The sequence below is a fragment of the Lynx canadensis genome, chromosome B2 (genome assembly GCF_007474595.2).
Source record: "Lynx canadensis isolate LIC74 chromosome B2, mLynCan4.pri.v2, whole genome shotgun sequence".
Classification (NCBI taxonomy): Eukaryota; Metazoa; Chordata; class Mammalia; order Carnivora; family Felidae; genus Lynx; species Lynx canadensis.
In genome coordinates this window covers 34,013,668-34,033,369 of record NC_044307.1, presented here as the reverse complement: position 1 = coordinate 34,033,369, position 19,702 = coordinate 34,013,668, and the positions used below count along the sequence as shown (strand labels likewise).

Here is a 19,702-nt window from a genome sequence, read left to right as displayed (position 1 = left end):
TAGCTTAAACTTACACTGGCATTTAAATGTCAAATTCAACCCTCCCTTTCCAAATCAGGATGTTTTAGTAAAACATTTTCAACTTAAAAAAAATTAAGGGGAGGGGCCTTATCTATCAAATTGAGAAATCCACAAAACATTAGCAATAAACCTCTCCTGAAATCCATAAACTTCTATGCTCTCATTTGTGAAGCAAAATTATACCACATATTTTCTAGAATCCTTCAGTTATGGTGCATAAGGGCTATTATATGTTACTAGAGAATGAAAAAGAAAATCAAATTCAAAATTTAAGGGTGAGATGGAGAAGGACTTAATTATTATATTTCCCTCAGGAAGAAAAAGAACAATATCTATGCCCGAGCATGGCAAGGTCTTTAGCAATTCAAACCTTCAGCTCTTTGGAGTGAACACGGCATTTTAAGGACTCAGGACCTCCAACATCTGAGATCCTTGACCACTGGCTCACATTTCTAAGTGCCCATTCTGGGAAGGGAAACCTGAGGGCTTGCAGAAATGAACCGTTATTACTACCCTTGAAATGTCTCTAATCTGATTAGGGAGACAAACCATGCACAAAAAAACAAGATCAGCAATGCCTATAGTGCCAATCACTGAGTAGGGCTCAGGATTGAGGAGTCGGGGCTGAGGAGTCCACAGCCAAAGGGGGGCCGCCTCTGTAATCGTGAGGTGTTGGCAGGAAGGTCTGCAGCAGGGACTGGACCCTCTGGTCCCCACCACTCACCAGCCTAACTCCTTCAATCCAAATGGGGCCTGTCCCCAACCCGCCCCCCCCACTCCTCAGAGTACTATATGCTTCTTTGACAGCACTTATCTTTGTGAAATATTTTTTGTTTGTACTTGTTTACTATCTGTCTCTCCGTTTAGACTGTAAGTCCTTCAAAAGCTGGATGTTTGTTTACTGTGTCCCTTCCGTACACCCAGCACCTAGCTCAATGTTTGCCATACAATGTGCTCTCGATAATGTGTTGAATGAATGACTGAGCAAGCCTTTAAGGATGGGTGGAATTTCAACAAAAAGAAATCAAGAAAGCCATGCCAATAGGAAAAAAGGTATAAACCAAAGTGTAGAGGAAAATCGTGGGTAAAGGAATTGCCTGGAGCCAGACAAAATAAGAGTAGAAGATAGGAGAGAAAGCCAGGTATAGAAGCTGACCCTGGGGCCATTCTCTGGAGACCCAGGAGCTCTAGGCCAAAGAATGTAAACTCTATACTGGAGCCATAAGGGACCAAAGGTAGTTTTTAGTCAGGGGAGGTAATACAAAATATTTCAGATCATGAAAAAGCAGCCACAAGTAAGAAGGACTAGAGGAGAAGCCCAAAGGTAAGCAGGAGAATATTTGAGGAGGTAGCTACTGAGGTGATACTGGGGAGGGGGGTGGGAATGGAAGAGCAGAGGCTGTGGGAAGAAACACGGTGACTGACACAGGAGGGAAGAAGAGGAAGACTTCAGAGTCAAGGGCGAGTGAGGGCTTGAGACACTCAAAAAAATTTTTTTAATGTTTCTTTATTTTAGAAGGAGAGAGAGATAGGGTGCAAATGAGGGAGGGGCAGAGAGAGAGAGAAAGAGAGAGAGAGAGAGAGAGAGAGGGAGAGGGAGACACAGAATCTGAAGTAGGCTACAAGCTCTGAACTGTCAGCACAGAGCCCAATGTGGGGCTTGAACTCATGAGCCATGAGATCATGACCTGATCCAAAGTTAGATGCTTAATCTACTGAGCCACCCAGGCACCCTGGGCTTGAAACACTCTTTACGGGGACTGGCTAGGGGTCATTTATACAAAATAGGCTCTCTCAGTCCCCATCTATCCTACTGATTTTAACTGAAAAATTGGCATTAAAAGCATCTTTACTTGCAAATTAAGGGCAGGGTGAATCTTGTACCTGCTAAACAATGCCTAAGAAAGGCTCAGGGATCCAGAGCAGAATGATTCTGGCTGGTAAGTGGACAGCAGTCACAGGCATTGTTCTGTAAGGGGATGCAGGAAAGACCTACATTGATTCTGCCAAAAAACAACAGGGGAGAGGCTCAGCTGCGTCTCCCAGGCAGGAGGCACTGGCAGAAGCTTCCCGGGGCAACATGCAGCTCTCAGTCCCTTCAGAGAACAGCTTTCCGTAAGGCCTCCTGATAGGGGTGTAGGGCCTCTGGAGGGGTCATGCATACAGTCCCGGATTTGGGCTCACTGACAGATTCATCCCTTTAATTTTTCAGGAGACTAAGGAGGCAATCACAATCCTTGATGAAGCATTATCAGGAGCCATGTGGCAAGTAAAATCTCATCATGCCGTATAATGCAATCTGTAATGATGTCATACGACTTCAGGAGGACTTGGTGACCTGGATGCATCAACGGCCAGGACAGATGCAGTTTGAAAACAAGTCATCTGAGGAAAAGGAGAAGAACTGGGGTGCCTGGCAATGAAACACGAAGGTTTGAGGGCAGGAGGACAGAACCGCAGATTTAAAATATTTTGTTTTGTTTTGTTTTTAATATTTATTTATTTCTGAGAGAGAGAGACACAGAGCACAAGTGGGGGAAGGGGAGATAGAGAGAGGGAGACACAGAATCTGAAGCAGGCTCCAGGCTCCGAGCTGTTAGCACAGAGCCCAACGCGGGGTTTGAACCCACAAACTGTAACATCATGACCTGAGCGAAGTAGGACGCTTAACCTACTGAGCCAGCCAGGCACCCCCAGAACTGCAGCTTTAAATATGGGAATGACTGTTTAGCAGGACAGTGTGCATGACCCTCAAGGTAGAACCAGAATTGAGGAGGTGGAAGTCACCGATCTGAGCGGGAAATGAGACAGGATTTTCTGAGATTTCATACAAGCAATGGCGGACCGCAAAGGCAGTCACTTGGAAGTTTCCAGGAAGAAGCCAGAAATTCACTTTTAGAGAACATGGAAGTGACTGTCCATAATGTAGGTGGATGACATGGTGACTCAGATTTCTTCCCATTTCTTAATTTGAGAATTTGCCTGAAATCACCACATTGCTCTGCAAGTCACACAAAGCAAAAACAAAAGCAGAAAAGAACCAAAACCTAACAGTTCTCCATCTGGGATGGTGAGAAGGGGAAGAAATCCTTTGGGCCTTAATAGTGAAAAGAAAAATTCATGCTTTCTCTTAGGAGCCCTTCTCTCAAATCATTTTCTTTTATATACAATGACACAATATTTTTCTGGAGTTAGGGGGAAATGTAAGATAGTGTTGTAATAAATTGGGTCGAAACAAGAGGGATTGAAAAGTAACTGTGAATTAATGTGAAAACAAAAATTCCATTTACCTATATTCTAAATTCAATCTTACTAAGACTTAGAAGCTGTAGCTCCAACTGGTCTCCCTCATTTATCAACTCTAACACTTTAAGCAAGTCCTTTCAACTCTTAAAACTTCAGTTTCCTTACCTGGAAAACTGAATCCAATAGTGGGCTAGATGAAATAGTTGCTAAAAATCAGCAAGATGTATGATCTTGGCAATTTTTCGGATTTGACACCAAAAGCAAAGACAACAAATGCAAAAATAAACAAATGAGACTATATCAAACTAAAGAGCTTCTGCATAGTGAAGGAAACCACCGAGAAAACAGAAAGGCAGCCTAGGGAATGGGAGAAAATATTTGAAAACCGCATATCTGATAAGGAGTTGATGTCCAAAATATACAAGGAACTCCTACAACTCAATAGCAAAAGACAAAAGCAAAAAACCAAAATCAAAACCAAAACCAAAATCAAAACAACTCAATCTAAAATGGGCAAAAGATGTGAAGAGACATTTTTCCAAAGACACACAAATGGCCAATAGGTACATGAGCAGATACTCAACATCACTCATCATCAGGAAAATGCAAGTCAAAACCACAGTGAGTGCACCTGTAAGAATGGTTGTCATCAAAAGAGACCACAAGTGCTGGCGAGGATATGGAGAAAAGGGGATGCTGCCCACTGCTCATGGGGAGGTAAGCTGGTGCAGCCACTGTGGAAAACAGTACGGAGGTTCCTTAAGAAATTAAAAATAGAATTACCATATAATCCAGCAATTTCAGTTTTGGATTTATATCCAAAGGAAATAATATTCAATATAATATTCAATATATTATATCCAAAGGAATAATATTCAAAGAGATTTATGCATCCCCATGCTCACAGTGGCACTATTCACAGTAGCCAAAGTATGGAAATAAGTCAACAGGATGCTTATCACCTGTTATATAAAAACAAATTTCAGAAGAAACAAAGATTTAGACCTGAAAAATAAAAGTCCTAAAAGAAAATAAGAAAATGATGATTTTCTTAATCTGAGTAGGGAAGGTCTTTTTAACTAGGACGCAAAATCCAGAAGTCATTAAAGAAAAGACTGATTCAACTATACAAAATTTTAAATTTCTGCATGTTAATAAAAAATCCATTGGGGCACCTGGGTGGCTCAGGGCATGATCTCACGGTTCATGAGTTCAAGCCCCACATCAGGCTCTGTGTGGACAGCTCAGAGTCTGAAGCCTGCTTTGGATTCTGTGTCTCAATCTCGCGCGCGCGCGCGTGTATGTGTGTGTGTGTGTGTGTGTGTGTGTGTGCGCGCGCGCACGCATGCTCATACTCTCTCTCTCTCTCAAAAGTATACATTAAAATTTTTTTTTTAAATCCACAATGTTGTATGTCAATAATATCTCAATAATAATTTTTAAAATCCCATCCAATAACAGGATGCCTGGGCGGCTCAATCAGTTAAGCGTCTGACTTCGGCTCAGGTCATGATCTCATGGTTTGTGGGTTCGAGCCCCACATCAGGCTCTGTGCTGACAGCTCAGAGCCTGGAACCTGCTTCGGGTTCTGTGTCTCCCTCTCTCTCTGCCCCTCCCCCGCTCATGCTCTGTCTGTCTCTCTCTGTCAAAAATAAATAAACATTAAAAAATTTTTTAAAACCATAAACAAAGCCAAAAGAAAATTCATATTTATAGGTAAAGGGCTAATTTTTTCAAACATAAAGAGTTTCTACAAATTCAAAGAAAGAGATAAAATCAACAACAAAAAAAAAAAAAAAGAAAGGAAGGAAGGAATGGAGGGATGAAAAAGCAAAGGAATAAGTACAACCTAGAAAAGAAAAGTTTTTTTTTAAACATATGAAATGATGCTGACCTCACACATAATAAAAGAGACACCCACTTTAAAACTTTATCAAGATAACATTACCTATCTATTAACCACAAAGAGATTAAAAAGCCAACCACCCCCCCTCCCATCGGTGAGGTGTGAAGAAACAGGCTCTCTTCAGATGTTGTGAGTGTAAGAGTAATTTTAATATGCATAAACCCTTAACACAGCTGTTTATCCTCCAGAAATTTATCTTAAAATGACTTTGTGTAAGGATATGAATTGCAGTATTACTTATGTACATATTTTAAAACTTTTATTTATTTACTTTTAATTAATTAATTAATTAATTACTTAATTTTTGAGAAAGAGAGAGAGAGAGAATCCCACAAGGGGCAGAGAGAGAGAGAGAGAGAGAGAGAGAGACAGAGAGAGAGAAAGAGAGGGAGAGAGAATTCCAAGCAGGCTCTGAACTGTCAGCTCAGATCACAACCCGAGCTGAAGTGGGCTTAACCCACTGAGCCACCCAGGCGCCCTGCAGTATTATTTATAATTAGGAAAAACTTAGTAACATCCAAAATATCCATGTAGACAAAAGTTTTAAAATAAATGATTAAGTATAACCATACTGTGGAATTCTATGAAATACAAAAGAGAAAAGGAAACACTACGTACTTAATTAGAATGATTTTCAAAATTACATTATCAAACGAAAAAAGCAAGGCTCAGAGCACTGTGTAGAATATGGCACCTCTTGTCTTAGGAAGAAAAACACTTAACATGTTTAAAATGCTTACGAATGCACCAAATGCTTCTAGAAGGATACTCAAAAACTCAGGAAAGGAACTGGGTGTCTGGAGGACAGAGAGGGAGGCATTACAAAATTATATATTCTTTGGTACCTTTTAAATTTCAGCCATATAATACTGGATGTTATAACTTTAAAAAAAAATCCCCAGTGTATAAAAATTCCATTTCCAGGGTTGGCTTTGCCTGAACATCTACATGCATTAGATATGAAGGCTGTTTAAGACAACTATTCCCTCCCAGAGCACAGGTCAACACCTTGGAAACGTTCTGGTAACTCCTACCCTTGAAGCGCACTCCTCTGCCACCACACCCCAGCTTCCTTGGTGTTCCCTCCTATCCTCTGGGTCAGCAAAGAGGGCTCAGCCAGCCCCTGGAGATAAACTTCTCCAGGGTCATCCACCCTAGGAGTGTCAGTGAGGGAAGCTATTCCCTGGCAGCAAAATCCAGGACTGCCTAACAGAGACAAGGCACTCCCAAGGGTTCTGGGGCAGCTCTGCTGAAAATAACTAGTTCCAAAGTAGAAAGGAACCGGAACATTTACACAAACCACACCATTTCAACTGAGTTTACGATGGCTTCCTGGTTGTTTAAATCAGGATAGGCAAGAACAGACTGCCAGACAAATTGTCATTTGTAGGCCCCTAGTGAGCTTAGGCAGTTTTCCACCTGTCCAGACAAATAAACATGCTGCCGTGAGTTATGGACAGGTGGGCCCTGTGGTGCCGGAGACTGGGTCATTAGAACGCGGGAGGAAGACGGAACAAGATGCCTGAGAAAGACTGCTCAGCATCTCGGCCCTGCCCACAATCTCTGGGCCACAAACATTCTTCTTACCCACTGGCTACTCCCCTGGAGGAATCAAAAGGGAACATCTATGGGAAAAAGCAGGACAAAGAGAAGTGAAGGAACCCTAGGCAAAGAGGGCAGCCATCCACAAAAACACAGAGCTGCAATCAGAGAGCACACCTTTGAGGGTGCTGGTGCAACACTGGGGTACAGGAAAGAGCTCTGTGTTGCAGGTGAGGTCCAGATTAATTGCCTTCCTACAGTCTTCTATAATAGAAAAGCCTGTCCCTCACTTTCTGGCCAGGTAATTACTTAGCTGCCACTCTGACCACACAGCACATCTCTAAACAAATTAAACTTCTCGGGGGCCTATTCATTTCATGGAGGCAAAAACACAGAAATATCGTTGTCCTGTGAGAACAGACTGAAGCCAGCTTGTTTTGCTATACTTCACGGGGCTCTGTGTGAGCCACAGATGATGAGGGCTAAAGCAGCCAGCAGGTCAGATGGGCAGGAGCACGGCCAGACCAGACAGAGGCGTTGCAATGCCTGGCATCTTGACCCGAACCGGACCCAAGCCCGCATGCACTACCCATTCACTAATCAGGCAGCCACAGTCCCTGGACAAGGCTAACAGAGGCATCCTCCACCTCCAGCCGGACATGCCAGAGGTAATATAATTCACCATCTGGAATAACACAGAACCCACACCCACACATACACACCTACGTGCACATATGCTCATAAAGATGACCTCCATACCTGGTGTCTATGAAGCTCCCTCTACACCAACCTCCCTAATCCACCCTGGATCAGAGAATGTTTGAGGCCACCAGCATCTCCCTCTCTAACTGGTAGCAATTATCTGTCTGGAACCTGTGGGCTTGACTACCAAGAAGAAGCATTTCAGATTCATCAGGCCTTCAGCCTTTAAGAAGTCTTTCAGGGCATCGGCACCATTTCTTAGTTCCAAAAACGATGGTGCTGATACTCAGACCCACCTGCCCTGACCCCTTGACTACCTAGTCATCTGTACTTCTCGCACAGGATTTCTGTATTCGAGATTCCTGGCCATCAGCTGGTCTAAATAATTTTCAATTTCCTTCTCCTTGCTTTATAATCCTGGTTTTTAGATTTTATTTCTGCTTTCAGCATGTGACGCGCCCATGGAATGGATTTCCTAAGACAGTGTCCTAGAACCCAATCTCTCTTTCACCACACACTCAATGATCCTTGCCCAGGATGACAACAAGGACAATGATCAAGTTTGGGAAATTCTTACAGATTCAGATTTCATTTGATAGCTTAAGGAATACATGTATGTACATAGGCTTCTATGTGTACACATATAAGAAGTCACTCAACACAAATTAATGGAAAAAAAAGGCAGAGGGGAAAAAAAAACAAGATGAGAAAAGAAGCAGGTGGCAAGAGTGGCCAAAAAGAAAGCAAAAGGAAGTTAAAAGTAAAAGTCAAGCAGTAAGATATATTTGTAAGACAATGTAGGTGTAGAATGGAATCTCAAATTTGTCTGACAGGAGAAATTAATCACTAACAGAAAGCAGCTTGACAGCTCAACTCATGCCTGGCCCCACCCCTCCTTGTCCGAGCGAGGGCCCCTCCCCCGCAGCCTCACCCCCATCTCGCTCTATCCTTCCTCTTAGCTTTATTCTTCTCATTAGCACTCTTATCACCAACTAGCATACTACAATTTTACTTACTGTCTTCTCTTCCCCATCCCCCCCCCCCAGCTTTCTAGAATGTCAGTTACAGAGGGAGAAGGGATTTTGTCTATTTTGTTCATTGCTCACCCCCAGTGCTTAGACTAGTACCTGCAGCTTAGCAGGTATTCAACAAATTAGTTGAATGAATGGAAACTTCTCATAAAAATACACTCCAATTATGTATTATTGTTGATTATATGAAAATATCTCTACTTGATTCTCAAACACAACTGCTGAGAATATAAGATTAACTACTATTTCCTAAATTATACAAAATAGTCTGTATCCAACTGATGCCATTACTAGAAAAAAAAAAGAAGGAAGAGCAGAAGCAAAGTATATAAAGAATGTCCCAGAAAATGTTTCTGTGATTCTCAGCATTTGTATGCACTGGCATAAAGATCAAATTCTTCTCATATATTCACCGACATTCACTGTCAACTAAGCTTTTGGTCTGATGTTTAAAACAACAAAAACATGGGGCGCCTGGGTGGCTCAGTCAGTTGGGCATCTGACTTGTGATTTCAGCTCAGGTCATGAACTCAATGGTTTGTGGGTTCGAGCCCTGCCGTCAGGCTCTGCACAGACAGTGAGGAGCCTGCCTGGGGTCCTCTCTCTCCCTCTCTCTCTCCAACTCCCCTGTTTGTGCCTTCTCTCTTTTAAAATAAATAAATAAACTTTAAATAAAAAAAATTTTAAAAACCAAGCATAAGGAAACAAAAAAGGGGAAAGAGGGGGAATTCTCATCTTCTGGCAATTTCACAAATAACCACAAATCCCTACCTGGTCCTTGATGGTGCTGTCCTGAAGGGGGTAAATACAACCAGAATGTTTATGAAAGGACAGGGGGCGGACAGCGTGGCTTGGTGGCGGATGGGGAAAGAAGTGAGCTAACACTACAGGCAGTAAAATGCTGTGTAGAATAGAAACATGAGTTCACACTGGCACAGCTGTTAAAAAAAGAGAAAAGAAAAATCCTTCAGGTGGAGAAAGCTGGGGAAAGGCCTCTCCTTGATGCCACCAGGAAGAATAAAGAATGAAAAGGAACGGTACATGAGGAAAGTAAGGAGGAAGAAAGTAAAAGACTGGAAAGGGCATAGATGAACAGGGAAGAAAGAACAGAGGGGAAACAAGGAGATTTAAAAAAAAAAAAAAGGAAAAGAAACAGGAGTAAAAAGGTAGGAAACGCAGGGAGGGAGAAAGCTGGAGAGGAGAGGAGAGCATGGAAATGAGGACAGAGCAGATAAAAGCCAGGCCTCCCCAGACTCCTGTGCTAAATGAAGTGGCAGCCACAGGGAGAGGCGCCCTTCCAGGCCAGGTGCCAGCCGACCCACCCTTCCCGGCAAGCTGTCCACTAGGAGGCATGATGTCACCAAGAGCTGTTTGGTGGGGTGGGGGTGGGGGGGGGGTTGGGCACACCAGTCCTCTCCTCACTAACTGCAGAGCCAGGACTAACTCTGGCTTTCTCACACCGCTATGTATGGTGTGGCCATGGAAATGCGCATATATGTATTTTCAAATCTGGGCTAACAAAAATCACTTGAATTTATCAGACAGAAAGGCAAAACTATTGATTCAGGACTGCCTAAAAAATAAGTGAGATTATTTTTAAAATTACGAAAAAAAAAAAAAAAACAAAAAAAAGCTCTCAATCATACCAGACCACTTAAGACCAAGGCAAATTCCGAGGTTCTAGGATAAAAGTTGTGACTCCTGTGTGCACCAGGAAGCAACTTAGACACTCCAGGCTCCAATCTGTCCCCAGAGGTAGGAATATCACATTCTTGTCTAGAGTGGGCTGGCTAGGCTCAGCAAAAAGACTGTACAGCATGCTTGTTTACATACTAAAGAACAATACAAACTGCAGACTCCGGGTGTGGAGGAAAGTTTAGCCACAGTCAGCAGAAACTCAAGCTCAAATCTCTTTATTTTATATCTAAGTCCTTTTTCTCCTAGCACACCCAACCCTCAAGGGTTAAAAGCAACCAAAGCCTCTGTGGAGTTGAACCAATCAGCTCGTCTCTTGATGACATCATGCCTCCAACTGGACAGTTTGCCGGGAAGGGTGGGGCGGGCCAGGGACCCGGCCTGGAGGGCGCCCTCCCTGCTCCTGCCCCTTTTCTCACCGAGGGATCCGAGAGCCAAGGGTCCCCTCTGCTACCATTTCAGATGAAACCAGGCCATTCCCCAAATCCCTGGCCAGAAATTATTCTCAGTTTGTACAAAATGTATACAAAGCACGTCGTCCCTGCTCTCTACCCGTTTCCCACTTGTTTAATATTTATGAACGCTGATTACAAAACACACATTTATCACTTAAGCCTTCAGCCAAGTTTTAAATTACTCAAATGTTTATGCTAAGTAGACAAGCAGCCTTCTGTGGTTTTCTCTTTCATAAACTTCAGTCCCACTCAAAGGCAGGTATGTGAGAGACCTATCTGACCCCAAAGACTATACACATTCAAGCCACAATCTGACCAGAAAGTTATTTTTGTTCTTCTTGCGAGGTCTTTATTTCAGACGTTAATTGCTGCCGCTGCTGCGGTGTGCACTCGTGGGTGCAGAGGATGTGCGCCGAGCAGAGACAGAGGATGGAAATACATCTAGGAGACGGTGATTCTGGGGCACACAGCTGAAACGCTGACGACACCCGCCACAGCTCTATGGAAAGAACGGGTTTCTTCCCTACAGTTGGAGGTGGGACAGGCTTCAAGTTAGATGATGCATTTCTCCTGTTTCCCAGCACCCTGAATATCCACACCTTCTAGCTCATCTGCAAATGAAGATTAATTTACAATTTACATGCACGAGCCATGTTTACTGCTCCAGCACACAGCCATCTATGCTTGCTTACGCTTGATAGAAATAGTGCTTAAAAATGTTGGTATCACTCAGGGTCCTCTCAGGAAAAAGACGGCACATTCAAACGGGGCGACCAAAGGAGCTTAATAAAGGGACTATTATTATTATTTTTAAAATATTTATTTATTTGAGAGAGAGAGAGTGAGTGGGGGAGGGGCTAAGAAAGAGAGGGGGAGAGAGAGAATCCCAAGCAGGCTCTATGGTGACAGTGTGGGCCGAGGGGCTCGATCTCATAAACCTTATAAGCTGTGAGATCATGGACTGAGGGGCTCGATCTCGCAAACCCGAGATCATGACCTGAGCTGAAACCAAGAGTCAGAAAGGGATGGGGTAGAGTAGGGAGAGAGTGTAACAGAGAGAGAAAGCAACAAGAGAAGAGAGAAACAAGGGAGAGAGTGAGTCACAGCCAGGAGTCTCAGGTTGGAAGCGTGAAGGGGAGGAACTAGTTATCAGAACCCAGAGACAGCAGCTTTTGGGAAAGGTCCCTCGGGGGACAGCTGGTCTTCAGTAGGAGGACACAGCCAACCCAAGATTTCTTTGGCCTGGTGATGCAGTCCATACAGATCCACCTTCTGGGGCACACAGGCAGGTGGAGAAGGGTAGGGAACATCCCCGAAGGGCAGATGGAAGGTACCCTGCACAGTGTCTAACAACGGGAGAACAGTTGAAGCAACAGCCAACACACCAGCCCTGTGATATAGCCACGTAACAGAATACTATGCCTCTCAGAATTCAGATCTGAATCTGGATCTTACAGACACTGCCATGGTAAGATACCCACAAAATGCAGTAATTAGGTAAGAAAAACAAATTATAAATCAGTAAATATATTAAGACCCCAAATCTGGATATACATCAAAGGTTAACAGAGGTTAACAACATGTAGAGAGATGTAGGTGATTTTCCCATTCCTGACCTGTATTTTAAATGTTTTGTTTATGTATAGCTTTTCAGTTAAACTTTTATTACACCCCTATTCTATCGGGCATCGTTAAGATAACAACGAGAGCTTTGACTTTTAACTGGTAAATGGAGAAAGTATCTACTGAAGCTTGGATTTAGATCTCCTCTGAGGCTGAGCTCTTTTAAAAAGCAAACTCTATTATTTTTCGTTACTGAAAATCTAACCGAAAATAGGGAGAATGCTAGTGTCATAATGAACACCATCTCAGGGGTCTACCTTAACCAGGCTAACTTTTGGAAGTCCTCTTGTTCTGGGTAATCAGCAAGGGCTGCACTAGGCACCTGTAAGGAGCAGTCTGTATCTGGAAACAGTGACTCTCAATCTATCAGCTGTACAGGTTTCCCAGCTATGGAACATCAGCCCCAATAACCAACCAACCAGCCACTGCTGGCCATTATGTAAAAGAATACATTTGAAAAATAAATAGTAGAGAGGGCTGCCGATTTCTCCCCCACTTCTCTTCTCTTCTCTTCTCCTCTCAGGGAGTTGGCAGAAAGGCTCATTAACTTCTTAAAGAACAATGGGGGGCTACAGCCCTACTTTTCCAGGCTGGGCCGACTCTTCTGTCTCTGGGGTGGGCCAGAGTCACGCAGCAGGTCACGGGGTGAGGGGCTTGAACTCCACTGCTTCCTGGTCACTCTGCCAGCACCAGACAACCCCCCTCCCCCCCCCCCAAAAAAAGTTCTGCTTTTCTTAAGTTCTGAAGACCCTCTGGGCCTCAGTTCCCATTCTCCAAAGCTTTAAGCACAATAATAATACAAATATCTACCATTCGCTCAATATTTTATGCATCTAGAAACTGTGCTAGGCACTTACACATCTAACCGGTAAAAACGCCTCTGAAACACAGATTTGACTGCCTCTGTTTCACAAATACCGGTAACAACACTGAGGATTCCTGAGGCCACTCATGCAACAAGGTGGAGTTGATGGTGGAGTGGGGGCTCAAAGCTGGGTCTGCTGGCTCTGGAGCCTGAGCCCTGTGTATTACCCTGCACCGCCTTCTAGAAGCAGCCTGGCAGACTCGCCCACAACCCCATCTGTGCTGGGATCACCGCCGCCTGGGCCCCACAGTGAGCTGAGTTGGACCCACGCTCCTTCAGAACAGCTTTCCCCACCTCCCGGGGATCTAATGATGAACCAGAAAAAAAAAAAAAATCAAGCACAAGATACGGTAAAGCAGCCTTCAAGCACTGGTCAGGGGTAGAGTGGGGAGCAGTCATTAACTAATGCCCTGTTCCAGGAAAGTCTGCCAAAGCCCTGTGTGTAGGGCCAACCACTGGGGGAAACACTTCTGAAGTTTCTCTTTAGCTAGAGATATCCACAAAAACCAAGTATAATATGACTCAAAAACAATGATGAAGGATTTCGCATGAAGGGCCCTGTTAATATTCACTCGTGGTCTTCTGAATTCTTTCCAATGAGACCTCAGTTGCCTTAGTTTTTCAAATTTGAAGTGTAACGCTGCTTCTGGTGATTCAGTCACATCACGGACTAGCCCAGGACACCTAGACCTCAAACAGTCCCTGGGTTCACTGCACCTACTACGTGCAATCTCTACCTGCAACGGAAATGTTAGCATATGAACCTCCTCTCACTAAGGTGCCAAGAGACAACTAGTGTGCTACCCTGAAGGGCCAACTTCAATTAAAAGCTAGGCCGTGCTTCAGTGATTTCATGTCTCTTCTCCAGGAGGAAATGGTGGAGCTCGTAAGACTGCCTGGCAATCTCGCGTGGTAACAGAGCACGGATATCCTGTGGCGAATCACCCAGCATGATCTACCTCTTGGCTGGAAGAGGTATGCTCAGGAGATGAGGCCAAAAAGAAGAGGTAATTGGTTAGACTGGTAAAGCTGTCTTCCAGCCCATTTGAAGGATTCTGAGATATTGCCTTCATTTCAAATCAAAATACTCCCTTTTCAGCCTCATGTTCAGGCCCCTCCCACTATCTGGTCCCAATCTCACTCCCTCATTTCTTTTTCTTTTTTTTTCTAAGATTTTATTTTTTTTACTTTGTTAAAAAAAATTTTTTTTAACATTCATTTATTTTTGAGAGAGACTTAGCGCAAGCGGGGGAGGGGCAGAGAGAGAAGGAGACACAGAATCTGAAGCAGGCTCTAGGCTCCGAGCTGTCAGCACAGAGCCCCATGCAGGGCTCGAACTCACAGACCGTGAGATCATGACCTGAGTTGAAATTGGACACTCAACCCACTGAGCCACTCAGGAGCCCCATAAGGTTTTATTTTTTAAGTAATCTCTATACCCAACGTGGGGCTTGAACCCACCACCCCGAGATCAAGAGCCTCATGCTTTTCTGGATGATCCAGCCAGGTGCCCCTCTACCCTTATTTCTTATGCTCCCCTATACAAATTCTACACTCTATAGAAACGAAATGACCTAAGCTTTCCCAGCTCTACACCTTTGCTCATGCTATTCTCTTCTCCAAGGCCCTTTCTTCATTCTTCTAGCTTCAACCTGGTTTTCACCAAAACACTTGGCTCTTTAATTCCACTCCCCTTCTACCCTTTCTCACCTCTTGTCTCCACCCTCCCCACCTCCACTGATATTTATTCTCCACGCCATTTCAGAGCACACTGGATTTACCTTTTCTTTTCTTTTTTTTTTATAAATTAAAAAAATTTTTTTTAAATGTTTATTTATTTTTGAGAGAGACAGACAGAGCACAAGCCAGGGAGGGGCAGAGAGAGAGGGAGACACAGAATCTGAAGCAGGCTCCAGGCTCCAAGCTGTCAGCACAGAGCCCAGCTTGGGGCTTGAACTCATGAACTGCGAGATCGTGACCTGAGCAGAAGTCAGCCACTTAACTGACTGAGCCACCCAGGCGCCCCTTTTATAATTTTTTAAAAATGTTTATTTTATTTTTTGAGACAGAGAGTGAGCGGGGGGAGGGGCAGAAAGAGAGGGAGACACAGAATCAGAAGCAGGCTCCAGGCTCCGAGCTGTCAGCACAGAGCCCAACAAGGGGCTCGAACCCACAAACCGTGAGATCATGACTTGAGCCGATGTCAAACGCTTAACCAACCGAGCCACCCAGGCGCCCTGGACTTATCTTACTCTTAAACTGCCTAACCCTATACTTGACTGTAAATGAGTAAAAGACAGAGGCAGAGCACACATTCCTACAAACACACAAACTCTGTGTGTCATCTCCCATGGGCCAGGGAGCTCTCTCACTCAAACTGATTTTCCTCAAGTGGCCTAGAGTCTAGTACGGGCTCACCAAATCTTGGTTTATGAACCAGTGAAAACTTTCTACTGCACAGGATACCTCAGCCCGACTACCCCAAACCTCATCTTATCTGGAGAGAAGAGTGCAGTAGGAATTGCCTCCGCCCTGTTCCCACACCGGGAATGGGATTCACTCTGGTTTACATAACTTTGCAGCTGCAACATGAACAGACTTGGGTAGGGCATTTAGTGTACAGATTGCTCAAATGGATGTGTCAGCTGCACCGTTCCCCTCCTCTCAGAGAGCTAAATTCATCTCTCGAACATGTTCCTGGGAGATAGAGCCAGTCCCCTTCAAAGGCAGCTTCCTCTCAGCAAGAAGCCTGCAAGGGTAGCACTTTCACATTCTCTGGGTGTTTACCAATCTTTGAGAAACACATTCTTCTGCCCAGTAAGATATGTCACAGGTCACCGAAAAATATTCGGGTACATATTTCTAGCTACTCTATAACAATGGTTACGAAAGGAACCTGGGCCTCAGACTCCAAATGTTTTCTCCTCACTAATCTCTCTTTGTTTTTGGAACCACCTAGCCCTCTGCCTCATCAACCCGGGAATGTGGGACGGGCAGAATGCTTCTGCTGGGAGAGGCGTTTGGTCTGCAGGGGAAAGCAGTGAGAATAATCACAGAGGAGCGGAGAACAGAAAAGCCCCACTCTGGTCCCCTTTCAGCAGGGTCTCCCAACGCCCACCCCCTCATCCCCTCCTGGCTAACCCTGGATCTTCACTCTTCCTCCTCAAGACTCACACAAAGTTCTCTAGCTGTTCTTAAGCATCTTTAGGGTGAGCACGACTCCCTCAATGGTGGCTGATGGGATCCAAATATCTCCAAACAGCATGTCATTTCTAGGAACTGCCTCTCCCTCGGACCTACTCTGCCTGGGGCCTCCACCCTCCAGTTTACCCGTGAATGGACCTTTCCTTTGCCATCTGGGCAAGAAGATCCCCTGCCCTGGCAACGTGGGGCCTGCCTCCTCACAGCTGCCAGAAACACTCTGGTCGTAGCGCGAAGGAACCAGGGCAATCCTGGCCCATACGTCCTGGTCCCGGGAGTCGGCGCACAGGGGAGCCGTGGTGGGCTGTGGCTCCCTGTGACGTCACATGGCCTTACCTCATCCCACTCCGAGGCGAAGGAGGGCGACTTCTCCAGCCTCTTCTTCCCGATGCTGCAGTTGGACAAGGACTCGCTCCGGCTCCCCATTGTAGCGTCCTCCGTGGGTGAGCAGGTCAGGAGATCAGAGTCAGACTTGGACAAGCTGCGGCTGAGTTTGAGTTCAGCTTTGGGTTTGCTGGTGGGAGGGGCTCGGCTTCTAGCCCCACTCCGGTCTCTTTCTTCCTCGGCACCACCAGGGTGTTGAGATGCCGTGTGAGTCAAAGTTTCGGGGTGCGATTGGCTGTTGGTGGTGGGCAGGCCAGCTGGGTAACCCACTCTCTTACTCTGGTCCAGGACACTGGGCGGGGAGGCTCCAGGAGCGTGCACACCCGTCTCCTCCAGCTGCATGCTGGCCTCGTGACAGGCGCCCTGTGCGGGGGACCCTTCTGGATGGCTCTGGCCAGTGGCAGAGAGCAGCTGGAAAGGGTCCTGCCCCACCTCACACACCGGGGAGGAGCCGTGGAGGAGACCTGAGAACTGCTCTGGGACCTGCCCGTCCTGCCCCTCCGCAGAGTCCTGGCTCCGGCTGCTGCTGCTCCGCCTGTGGTCTTGGAGTGGACGGAGAGACAGAGAAATAAAAAATTAAACGTGGCAAAAATCAACAAAGTTCCAATGCAGCGAGCGTACGGCAGAGCTGAGGAATTCAAAAACAGGGAAAGAGGGAAGCTGGATGGGCTGGAGAGAGGACAGAGGGAGAGAAGAAGAGAGGGGAAGGAAGAAAACAGTTTCGTATTGTTCTTAATGTTCAATTTGTACCCAAAGTCGGAGCATTTATGAAATTCCAAACACTGGCCTGATTAATGCTATCTGGCAGCCCTCCCTGTTGCTAGGTCTCTGTTAACATTAACGACCAGACCTTGCTATATAAGGCTAACAGTGCTGACTATATCCTACAGAAAGGACACGAGTAAGGGACAGAGAGCAAACACGGAGTAAAAGTGAGAAAGAAAGAGAGAGAGAGTGCCAGCGAGCAGGCGAGACTCACTCCTGGAACATCTGATACATTTCCATAAAGGCCAAAGTGTTATTTAGAGCCGCCCGCCCTCCCTTCCTCTGGCAAGCAGCAACAGAGGGGAGAAAAAAACGGAGGTCATGATCTACAACCTGCAACTTCTGGAATTCTTTAAGGGAACATGCAAAACAAAACAGCAGAGAAGTAACTGCTTCCTTCCTCACAGGGGGCTGTTCAGGGTTCCACGCCTCATCCTTCCTTCCTCAGGGAGCAGAGACTTTTCTGTTCTTTTTTTTTTTTTTTTTTTGAGAATGTGCACATCTCACTCCTTCCAAAGCCTCCCAGCTGCTCCTATTTGTTTAAGTTTAACCTCAGTTGATCCACTGAAAACAAAACGGTCTAATTTGTCAATGCCAAGAGATATTTGCAGCTCTCTGAAGACCTCCCCAACATCCCCAAAATCTGACACTACTAGCTCAGGAGGCCAACTACTACTGTATACTCACCCAAGATATCAAATGCCTCTGCCCTGAAGTGGCATAAATAATTGACCAAATCAGAGTCCCCCGCCAGGATCACACTGGGACACCCAAGGGGCTCGCCCTGTGTGAACTCTCACCCATTAGGGATTTTCACCCACATCAGCAGCCCTGTGCCCAGTACTAGCTCACATTCCTAAGCTAATATTCAACGTTATCTGCTCCGTAAGTGGAATCTACGGCACAGATACCAAATGATTCCGTAGTCTGCCCAAAGCTCCCAAGTACTGTTCGTGAGATCAGAGAATCTTAGAACTTGAAGGGGCAAGGTCAAATATTTTTACAGATGAGAAATCCAAGGCCCTCGGGCCGTTGGTGGTTTTGTCCAAGGTGGTGGGGGAGAAGACTTTAACCTAGGCTTTTCTGATCACCTGGCTCTGGTTCTGGCTATGCTGTTCTCTAGCTGTGTGGCCTTGGCACTGATCTCATCCTGCTGGGCTTCAGTATCTAAAGTAAGTAGGATGGACTGCCTGGTCCTTAAAAATCCTTTTTATGCAACAACGGTGATGACAATCCAAGTCTCCACCATGCTCTGATGGCAAACTTCTCCTCCTCAGGGGCTGCTGAAGATCCCTGCCTGGGTGCCTCTCCTGCTACTGCCTGCATAGCACCCACGCTCCTTCACCAGCCTGCCTGCAGCCCAAGGCCCCTTCTTGAAGCTCAGTTCCACAACTGAACAGGGTCGTCAGGTGAGGAGGGGAGTTTATAAACATGATGCACTAAAACAGAGTCTTCACCGGCAATGCCAAGTGTCCCACAATGCTGGCTCTTCCAACGCGGCCTTTAAGGAGGGGTCCCAACAACCAGTTCTCATAATGAGCCCATTGCCCTGAGGTCTGAGTGGGGACATGGTTCCATTCACCCCACTTTCTCCAGAAGAATGGTTCAGTCTCCACAGTCTGTTCAGCTTTTGGCAAGCCTGCAGAAGCTTCAAGGGGGCAGCCAATTAGTTCCACTTTATGGCTCCGATTACTTATCCACAGGAGCCCAGAAGTATGAACTTTGGCATCTCCTTCCTCTACACTTGACTGCTTCAGGATTTTCACACCCCTAACTCACAAACTCTATATCCCAAAGGTCAGGTCCAGAGCACTGAACAACTTGAATCTTTTCTCTAGGGAAGAAGAAATGCTGCATATGTAAGAGTTCCATCCAGCTTAACTTAGCCCCAGGAAGCCATGACTTTAGGGCTATGAATTCCACATATGACAACTGGAAGCATGAACAAGGCTGCCCCGTAGTGTTGTGCAGTGGGGCCAGAGAAGACGACACGCAACCACCTTATGGGGGTTCAAACCAACAGCACTTCCTAGAAGAGGCTGATGGGGAGAGTCAAAATTGCTACCTCTGGGACCCTACCCTAGTGGCCAATTTCCTACAGGTTCCGGCCCAAGGTGCAATGTTCCTCTGACTGCATTTGAATACAAAAGAGGACTTTGGTAACAGGAACACAGGCTTCTATTCCTTTGTATCAGCATCTAGCTCCTTATTTAACAATATTTTGGGGAGGGAGGGGAGTTCAATGACAAAGGAAAACCAGAGTCCA

The 19,702-nt window shown here is 45.5% G+C and overlaps 1 protein-coding gene across 5 annotated transcripts in view; it reads right to left on the bottom strand.

The window, feature by feature from the left end:
* Nucleotides 1–19,702, bottom strand: part of ANKS1A (ankyrin repeat and sterile alpha motif domain containing 1A) — a 179,637-nt gene that overhangs the window by 55,910 nt on the left and 104,025 nt on the right. For all 5 annotated transcript variants that reach the window (XM_030315303.1, XM_030315305.1, XM_030315304.1 and 2 more), the window contains one exon: nt 16,624–17,213. In XM_030315303.1, the coding sequence (XP_030171163.1) occupies nt 16,624–17,213 (590 nt within the window). The remainder of the gene's footprint in view (nt 1–16,623; nt 17,214–19,702) is intronic.